The 10,000-nt window shown below is 48.2% G+C and overlaps 1 protein-coding gene across 2 annotated transcripts in view; it reads left to right on the plus strand.

The window, feature by feature from the left end:
* The window catches only part of pdgfra (platelet-derived growth factor receptor, alpha polypeptide), a 34,260-nt gene extending 29,674 nt beyond the window's left edge, over positions 1-4,586 (plus strand). For both annotated transcript variants that reach the window (XM_061230330.1, XM_061230331.1), the window contains exons 24-29: positions 927-1,049; positions 1,392-1,503; positions 2,240-2,339; positions 2,571-2,676; positions 3,291-3,523; positions 4,361-4,586. In XM_061230330.1, the coding sequence (XP_061086314.1) occupies positions 927-1,049; positions 1,392-1,503; positions 2,240-2,339; positions 2,571-2,676; positions 3,291-3,523; positions 4,361-4,496 (810 nt within the window). In that variant the 3' untranslated portion in view covers positions 4,497-4,586. The remainder of the gene's footprint in view (positions 1-926; positions 1,050-1,391; positions 1,504-2,239; positions 2,340-2,570; positions 2,677-3,290; positions 3,524-4,360) is intronic.
* Positions 4,587-10,000: the final 5,414 nt, after the last annotated feature.

Genomic DNA, 10,000 nt, shown 5'->3' on the forward strand with positions numbered 1-10,000 from the left:
CATTTATACACATTTACACATCATTTACACATCATTCACACATCATTTATACACATTTACACATCATTTACACATCATTTATACACATTTACACATCATTTACACATCATTTACAAATCATGCACACGTCATTTATGCACATACATCATTCACACATCATTTATACACACACATATCATTTACACACATTTACACACATTTACACACACTTATGAGCAAATAAAAGTGAGAGAGTGTGCTCTGTGCAGAGCCCGCATGGGCGTTTACCCGCTGTACTGTGCAGCCCTCACTGGGAGGATTACAGGCCAGGCATCCCAGTGTAGGGTCATGTGACGCCCTAAATCCGGGGTTGCGAGATAAGCATGTGCGTGGGGGTGTCTGTAATTACAGAGAACAGCTCAGCCTGTCTCCCCTCTGTCTGCCAACACAGCGATCTGTGATTTATCCCCCTCTCTCTCTCTCATTCTCTCTCCCTCTTCCTCTCTCTATCTCCCTCTCTCTCTCTCCCCCTCTCTCTCTCTCCCTCCCTCCCTCTCCCTCTCCCTCTCTCTCTCTCTCCCTCTTCCTCTCTCTATCTCCCTCTCTCTCTCTCCCTCTCCCTCTCTCTCTCTCCCCCTCTCTCTCCCTCCCTCCCTCCCTCCCTCTCCCTCTCCCTCTCCCTCTCTCTCTCTCCCTCTTCCTCTCTCCCTCTCCCTCTCCCTCTCTCTCTCTCCCCCTCTCTCTCCCTCCCTCCCTCCCTCTCCCTCTCCCTCTCCCTCTCCCTCTCTCTCTCTCTCTCTCTCTCTCTCTCTTCCTCTCTCTATCTCCCTCTCTCTCTCCCCCTCTCTCTCCCTCCCTCCCTCTCCCTCTCCCTCTCTCTCACAGTGTAGTGTTAATGTGTCTCTCTCGCTCTCACAGTGTAGTGTTAATGTCTCTCTCTCTCACAGTGTGTGCACAGGGATTTAGCAGCCCGGAATGTGCTCCTGTCACACGGGAAAATTGTCAAAATCTGCGACTTTGGCCTCGCACGGGACATTATGCACGACAACAACTACGTCTCCAAAGGCAGTGTAAGTCTGTACACAGATGCAAAGCCTCAATTTCAGATTATCCCCTTTGTGGGTGATTGCCCGCTGTTTGTGTGAGTGATTTTCCCCTGTGTGAGTGATTATCTCCTGTAAGTTTGAGTGATTATCCGCTGTGTTTGAGTGATTATCTCCTGCATGTTGAGTGAGTATCTCCTGTATGTTGAGTGATTATCCCCTGTGTGTGAGTGATTACTCCCTGTGTCTTTGTGTGATTATCTCCTGTATGTTTGTGTGATTATTGCCTGTGTGTTTGAGTGATTATCCTGCGTGTGTGAGTGATTATCCTATGTTTTGGCTGAATAAGATGATGTGCTCTTGCTTCAGACCTTCCTGCCAGTGAAGTGGATGGCTCCTGAGAGTATCTTTGATAACCTGTACACCACCCTGAGTGACGTGTGGTCCTACGGGATCCTGCTGTGGGAGATCTTCTCTCTGGGTGAGTACATATTTGTGTTTGTGTGTCAGTGAGTGATGTTTGTGTTTGTGTGTCTGAGTGATGTTTGTGTTTCAGTGAGGGATGTTTGTGTTTGTGTGTCAGTGAGTGATGTTTGTGTTTGTGTTTCAGTGAGTGATGTTTGTGTTTGTGTGTCTGAGTGATGTTTGTGTTTCAGTGAGTGATGTTTGTATTTGTGTTTCAGTGAGTGATGTTTGTGTTTGTGTCAGTGAGTGATGTTTGTGTTTGTGTGTCAGTGAGTGATGTTTGTGTTTCAGTAAGTGATGTTTGTGTTTGGGCGGCACAGATGGTGCAGTGGGTAGCACTACCGCCTCACAGCAAGGAGGTCCTGGGTTCGAATCCCCGTCGGCCGGGGCCTCTCTGTGTGGAGTTTGCATGTTCTCCCCGTGTCTGCGTGGGTTTCCTCCGGGTACTCCGGTTTCCTCCCACAGTCCAAAGACATGCATGTTAGGCTGATTGGAGAGTCTAAAATGGCCGTAGGTATGAGTGTGTGAGTGAATGGTGTGTGTGCCCTTCGATGGACTGGCGACCTGTCCAGGGTGTACTACTGCCTTTCACCCAATGTATGCTGGGATAGGCTCCAGCCCCCCTGCGACCCTGTTCAGGATAAGCGGGTTAGGATAATGAATGAATAAATTAATGTTGTGTTTGTGTGTCAGTGAGTGATGTTTGTGTTTGTGTTTCAGTAAGTGATGTTTGTGTTTGTGTTTGTTTGAAGGTGGAACTCCCTACCCTGGCATGGTTGTCGACTCCAGCTTCTATAATAAGATAAAAAGCGGCTACAGAATGTCCAAGCCAGAGCATGCAACCAGCGATGTGTGAGTTCCCTCAGCTCAACATCACACACACTCACACACACTCACACACTCACACACCATGTGCACACACATTGTGTGACTGTCCAAGTATTTATGGTCTCCACTGTATATATGCCTGTTGAAATGCTGATTAGATGTGTGTGAATGGTAGGATTGTGGTTAGCTGCTCTGGTGACGCTGGACTCTGTGATTGGCTGCCCTGTTGATGGTGTGATCTGTGATTGGCTGCAGGTACGAGGTGATGATGCGTTGCTGGAACAGCGAGCCAGAGAAGAGACCTTCTTTCCACAGCCTGAGCGAGACCGTGGCCACTCTCCTCCCCTCAGAGTACAAAAAGGTGTGACCTGACCTCTGACCTCTGACCTCTGCCTAAAGCCAGGCATTTCCTGTTCTCATCGCAATATGAAAAACCTGTTCAGTTGATGTTCACATTTTCATCTGTAGTTCGCTTTATATGGCAGAACACAATGCATGCTCGCAGGACTGTGTATGTGTATGTGTGTATGTGTGTGTATGTGTGTGTATGTGTGTGTGTGTATATGTGTGTATGTGTGTGTGATGCCCATGTGACAAGGTGTATTAAAAATCACGTGTTCCTTTAAACAGGCATGATTGGCCTAATATAGGACACCAACAACCCATGAAATTCTAACTTGTGTTCTGTGTGTCTGTGCTGTGTGTGTCTGGTCTGTGTGTGTCTGTGCTGTGTGCCTGGTCTGTGCTGTGTGTGTCTGTGCTGCGTGTGTCTGGTCTGTGCCGTGTCTGTGTTGTGTGTCTGTGCTGCGTGTGTCTGGTCTGTGCTGCGTGTGTCTGGTCTGTGCTGTGTGTGTCTGTGCTGTGTGTGTCTGTGCTGTGTGTGTCTGGTCTGTGCCGTGTCTGTGTTGTGTGTCTGTGCTGTGTGTGTCTGGTCTGTGCCGTGTCTGTGTTGTGTGTCTGTGCCCGTGGGCTCAGAGCTATGAGCGTGTGAACCAGGACTTCCTGAAGAGTGACCACCCTGCGGTGACGCGTGTGTGCGTGGAGGGCGATGCGTATGTGGGCATGGCCTATAAGAACCAGGGCAAGGCCAAGCTGCGGGAGAGTGGGCTGGAGGAGCAGCGTCTGAGCTCGGACAGCGGATACATCATCCCCCTGCCTGACCTGGAGCCCCTCTCCGACCACCCCCACAGCAAGAGGAACCGCCACAGGTATCCCACGCCCTTTATACTATACCCTCCCCTTTACACGATACCCTCCCCTTTATACTATACCCTCCCCTTTACACGATACCCTCCCCTTTATACTATACCCTCCCCCTTATACTATACCCTCCCCTTTACACTATACCCTCCCCTTTACACTATACCCTCCCCTTTACAGTATACCCTCCCCCTTATACTATACCCTCCCCCTTACAGTATAGCCCCGCCCCTTTCTACTGTACCCTCCCCTTTACACTATACCCTCCCCTTTACACTATACCCTCCCCTTTATACTATACCCTCCCCCTTATACTATACCCTCCCCTTTACACTATACCCTCCCCCTTATACTGTACCTGCCCCTTACAGTATAGCCCCGCCCCTTAAGACTATACCCACCCCTTACAGTATAGCCCCGCCCCTTAAGACTGTACCTGCCCCTTACAGTATAGCCCCGCCTCTTAATGCTATACCCTCCCTCCCCCTTATAGTATAGCCCCGCCCCTTCATACATAATACTGTAGCCCCTCCCCTTAATACTATACCCGCCTTATTTGGATTACTTTGCCGATTAATTCTTATCGTTTATGTGTATGTATTTTTTGTGAGCAACATCAAAGCCAAAGTCGAGTGGTTATGGAATGTTGGTGGCAATGTAGCGATATCCATTGGCCAATCACATTGGCCATCACCTAACTATAAACTGACCTTCACACTGTTGCCCCCCCCTCGCCCTGTTGCCCCCCCCTCGCCCTGTTGCCCCCCCCTCACCCTGTTGCCCCCCCCTCGCCCTGTTTCCCCCCCCTCGCCCTGTTGCCCCCCCCTCGCCCTGTTGCCCGGCAGCTCCCAGACGTCGGAGGAGAGTGCGATAGAGACGGGGTCCAGCAGCTCCACTCTGCTGCGGCGGGAGGCGGAGACTCTGGAGGACATCCAGGACCTGGAGCTGGAGGAGGAGCTGGAGGAGGATAGCTTCCTGTAGAGAGAGAGGCCCCGCCCCCTGCATCAGGCCCCGCCCCCTGCCCCCAGCCTTAGACCCTGTCTTCTGCTCAAGGCCCCGCCCCATGACTGAGGCCCCGCCCCCTGCGTCAGACCCTGCCTGAGGCCCCGCCCCCTGCCTCAGACCCTGCCTGAGGCCCCGCCCCCTGCCTCAGACCCTGCCTGAGGCCCCGCCCCCTGCCTCAGACCCTGCCTGAGGCCCCGCCCCATGCCTGAGGCCCCGCCCCCTGCCTCAGACCCTGCCTGAGGCCCCGCCCCCTGCCTCAGACCCTGCCTGAGGACTGAGGCCCCGCCCCACCACCCTTCACCATCCCCCCGGCATAACCACTCCCCCGAGGCCCAAGCCCCACCCACTCAGCAGCGCCACAGGGCAGCCCCTCCCTGTTGGGTGGGGCTCTGGAACACGTTTATGGGAGGGACAAATGCACATTAGGAGAGGGGGGGGTATGAGGGCCCCCCCTGATTATTCCTCCACCTCCCAAGGGCATTCTGAGTCAGCAACATAAGCAACCAATCAGAGAGCACACAGGACTTCTATAGTGGGAAACAACCAATTAGAGAGCAAACAGGCCTTCTACAGTGGAAAACCAACCAATCAGAGAACGCAGAGGCCTTCTACAGTGGGAAAACTACCTATCAGAGAGCACATGGGCCTTCTATAGTCAGACAACAGCCAATCAGAACATGGTCTGACCGTCTACAGTGGAAATCAGCCAATCAGAGCACAGTCTGACCGTCTACAGTGGAAATCAGCCAATCAGAGGACAGTCTGACCGTCTACAGTGGAAATCAGCCAATCAGAGGACAGTCTGACCGTCTGCAGTGCAAGAACAATCAGTCAGGTACACAGGTGCTCAGGTACAAGGCTTGCTTTCCCGAGTGCCAAATATCGTTGGGTGTTCTCATGGAGACACCTGTAACAGGTGAACCTCAACCCCTCAAATGGTCTTCTACATTCCTGTGTGGTGTCGGTTTGACAAAAAGCAATACTTAGATAAAGCACAAAAAACTGAAAATTGATGATGTCTTTTTCCATAGTATGAGTAACTATATGTTGACAACAGCTAAATAAGTCCGATGGTTAAATTTATTTTTTTACTTTACTTTTTGTTCTCATATAAATATGTGTAATATTTGTGAATACGTGAGAGTCAGGTGTTTTCTGTGTTTGACGAAGAGCACAGCTGTTACATGTGCCATGGGTATCTTTTAAACTTTTTACACAGTCTTACTGGAAGCTTCTGTGTGACACTGTTTATTATCAGCAGCAATGCAGGTTGTGCGTTAGACGCCTTTAACCCCCCACTATTCCCTGCTCAAATACATCTTCAGATACGTATCAATATTTACCTACATTTAGAAAATATCTTACCAGAGCCCCACTCTGCCACAGCCTGCCAGAGGAACAAGAGCTGAAACAAACACAGAGAGAGAATCACGTCTGCACTCGTCCTTTTAATGGAAAAATGAAATAATATGATTTAATTTAATCTGAAATGAATAACAAGGGACATGACCATCAGCCCATGCTGATGTACAGACCTACAGGGCCAAACAAGGAACCTGGAGACACTGGGTCTGTGGTCACAGGTACTCTATGTACCATCCAGATGGTAAACTCCTGTCTTCCCAACTTCCAGCCCCTCTACTTCCTCCTTGTAGGAGGTTCCGGGAGGTTCCAGGAGGTTCTAGTAGGTTCTAGAAGGTTCTGACCTGCATTCAAGAAGGTGAATGTTAGCTAGCACTAGCTAACATTTGCCAACATATTCTAACTTTTTTCTGTTCACCATGAACGTTAGCTAAAGTCAGCTAACAGTTTGAAAAGGCTGCTCATAGGAAAAATGGCTGCTGAGTAAATGTAATATTTGTTCATACCTTTAAAAATAAATCATAGGTAAGATCTAAGTCGCATCCATTTGCATTAAGAAGGCGTTAAAATTGTTCAACAGTTACTGTTTGCTGCAACCATAGTTCACCACAAACGTTCACCACCTTGAATGCACATCTGGTTAATGTGGTGGCTCTCTTTGTGTTGCTATGGCAATCTACAAAAACGCCCCATTCATGAATATTCAGATTGAGCCAGCCAATCACAGAGCAGTCTGAGCTTCTAAAGCCATAGCTATTGGTTGGGCCCAGTCAGCTGACACTGGTCTCCACACTCATGTGATTTTCTCTGAACCAAATAATATTCTTGAATAGCTTTTGAGGCAAGCCCACCCCATCCAGCAGATGGCATTGTTGGGAAAGCAGACAGACAGTTTTTTAAATTCAACTCAATTTCATCTTAAATTTTGTCGCTTCTCACAGTAGACTGTCACAAAGGCGCTTTACAAAAGGGAAGAAACATGGGTAATGTCAGCCCTGAGCCCCCAAATAGCATATGAGGTGAACAACTCCCTCGTAGGAGAAATAACCCTCAAACAGTGGCAAGAAAAAACTCCATGATGGGAAGAAATCTGGAGAGGAGCCTGGCTAAAGGGGATGAGCCCATCCTCCACTGGCCTACTGGCTGAGATGGTAACAGTTCAGGTGTTGAGCTAGCAGGTATTCTAGAGTCCACAGTATGCATAGGGGAGGAGAATGAATCTGGCTCCAGCTGCTTCAGGCTGTGAACTGAACGTTCAAGACAAACCCAAATCTGAGAAGATCTTTATCTGAAAGACGTTAGTGAAATGTGAGGTGATGTTATACATCACTGTTCATAGATGTAGTCTGTAGTGTCGCTGTTTCACTGCCAGGCCTCCCCAGTGCGGCGCTGAGCTGGAGGTCCTTCTCACATCAACCAGGAGACTATTTCTTTTCTTTTTTTTCAAGGAAGGATTTCTTGTTTTTTGGAATTGTTTTTAAAAACTTCCTGTTTCAAAAAACCATGGGGAAACAGGAAGTTTTTCCAGAGGTACATTATTATTTGCAAGTATAGATATATTAGCCACTTACAGATGTTATCATGTATGTTTTATATGCATTGTGTACATTCAGATGATCTATATTTCAATAAATGATTTATTATGTCATTTCTTTGTTTTTGGGTGCCATTTTTTCTCTTTGAGGGCTGTAAGGTGTAAAATAGTCACTGGCTCTCCTGTAGTACTGTGTGGCCTGTAGGGTGTACAATAGTCACTGGCTCTCCTGTAGTACTGTGTGTGGCCTGTAGGGTGTACAATAGTCACTGGCTCTCCTGTAGTACTGTGTGTGGCCTGTAGGGTGTACAATAGTCACTGGCTCTCCTGTAGTACTGTGTGTGGCCAGTAGTGTGTAAAATGGTCACTGGCTCTCCTGTAGTACTGTGTGGCCTGTAGGGTGTACAATAGTCACTGGCTCTCCTGTAGTACTGTGTGTGGCCAGTAGGGTATACAATAGTCACTGGCTCTCCTGTAGTACTGTGTGGCCTGTAGGGTGTACAATAGTCACTGGCTCTCCTGTAGTACTGTGTGTGGCCTGTAGGGTGTACAATAGTCACTGGCTCTCCTGTAGTACTGTGTGTGGCCAGTAGGGTGTACAATAGTCACTGCCTCTCCTGTAGTACTGTGTGTGGCCAGTAGGGTGTACAATAGTCACTGCCTCTCCTGTAGTACTGTGTGTGGCCGATAGGGTGCAGACACACACAGCATAGTCAAGAGCTTCACCTGTTTTTCAAACCAAATATCAAAATGGCTAAGAAATATGATCAAAGTGACTTTCACCGTGGAATGATTGTTGGTGACAGGCAGGGTGGTTTGAGTTCCTCAGAAAACTGCTGATCTCCTGGGACTTCCACTAGTCTCTTTGCAAACTAAAAATCAATTGAGCAGCAATTCTGCAAGAGGTCAGAGGTCAGAGGAGAATGGCAGACTGGGCTAAGTTGACGGGAAGGTGACAGTAAAACAAATAACCACCCATTACATTACATTATTGGCATTTGGCAGACACTCTTATCCAGAGCGACATACAGTTGATTAGACTAAGCAGGAGACAATCCTCCCCTGGAGCAATACAGGGTTAAGGGCCTTGCTCAAGGGCCCAAGGGCTGTGTGGATCTTATTGTGGCTACACCAGGATTAGAACCACCGACCTTGCGGGTCCCAGTCATGCACCTTAACCACTACGCTACAGGCCACCCGCTGTAGTAGCGTCTCTGAACAATACATCATAACTCTAAGTGGCTAGGCTACAGCTGCAGAAGGCTAAAAAGAATGAGTCTAATAAGAAAGTGCTCACTGAGTGCATATTCAATTTGAAACGAAGCTTATAATTCAACCAGATCCCAGGGTATTTATAGCAAGACACTCTTTCAATCAATGCACTTAACATCTGGAGAGGTGGATTTCAGTTCCTCCCCGGTGTGAGACCATAGGCATTCAGTTTTGCCTGTATTGGGGACCAGTTGCAGACTGAATATAATTAAAAGCTGAAGTATTGAAAAAGATTTGGACAGAGGCAGGAGGCACAGCAATAAATAATTGTTTCATCAGCATATATGTGGATATTATAATTGTTTGTTTAAATTAATTGTTGAATAAAATGTGCAAAAGATGATAAAAACAGACAGTAGAAATGTGTGGGGTGTGGACCACTGCATGAGAGTCTGGAGACTGGTCCGTGTGTCTTACCATACCATAAACGACCACAGGGGGGCAGTATAGTGCAACTGTTCACACTGTGGAACACAAGCTTCAGACAGGACTGAAGCATAATGCACATATCAGAATCATGATTACATTCCATGTCTGGTATGTTCTGCTTATCTTTTACATTATATTTTTCTGTGTGAGACAGAGATTGAATATATAGATAGATAGAGCACATATGTCAGCCCCAGGTCTGCACTGCTGCATTGCTGGGTGCATGTCTGTACATACTGAAAATGTGCGCTTAAAATGTACACATACCTTGTGCGGCCTAAATTCCCACTGAAAGTCAAACCTGCAGACACAGCACCCCCACTCCAGGACTGGAGTTAAACCTGCAGACACAGCGCCCCCACTCCAGGACTGGAGTTATACCTGCAGACACTGCAGCCCTCCAGGACTGGAGTTAAACCTGCAGGCACTGCGGCCCTCCAGGACTGGAGTTATACCTGCAGACACTGTGTGGTGAGCTGGCAAAAGGCACTATATTAATCTGATCCAGATTGAAACTGGCTCTGTTGGTTTATGAGTAATCATTTTTGTTGTTTATTGGCTGCTATTCTGATGAAGAAAAAAGAAAAGAGTTTTTATCTGTGCCAAGCTTGAACATCAAACTGCCTGTTAAAGAGAGATGCAAATGAGAGACAGAAAGATCAAGGGAGGGAGGGAGAGAGAGAGAGAGAGAGAGAGAGAGAGAGAGAGAGAGAGTGAGAGAGGGCAGGAGGGACAGAGAGAGAGAGAGAGAGAGAGAGAGAGAGAGGGCAGGAGGGACAGAGAGAGAGAGAGAGAGAGAGAGAGAGGGCAGGAGGGACAGAGAGAGCGAGAGAGGGAGGGACAGAGAGAGATATAGAGAGAGAGTGAGAGAGAGAGGGCAGGA

The sequence above is a fragment of the Conger conger genome, unplaced genomic scaffold (assembly GCF_963514075.1).
Source record: "Conger conger unplaced genomic scaffold, fConCon1.1 SCAFFOLD_67, whole genome shotgun sequence".
In the NCBI taxonomy this organism is placed as follows: Eukaryota; Metazoa; Chordata; class Actinopteri; order Anguilliformes; family Congridae; genus Conger; species Conger conger.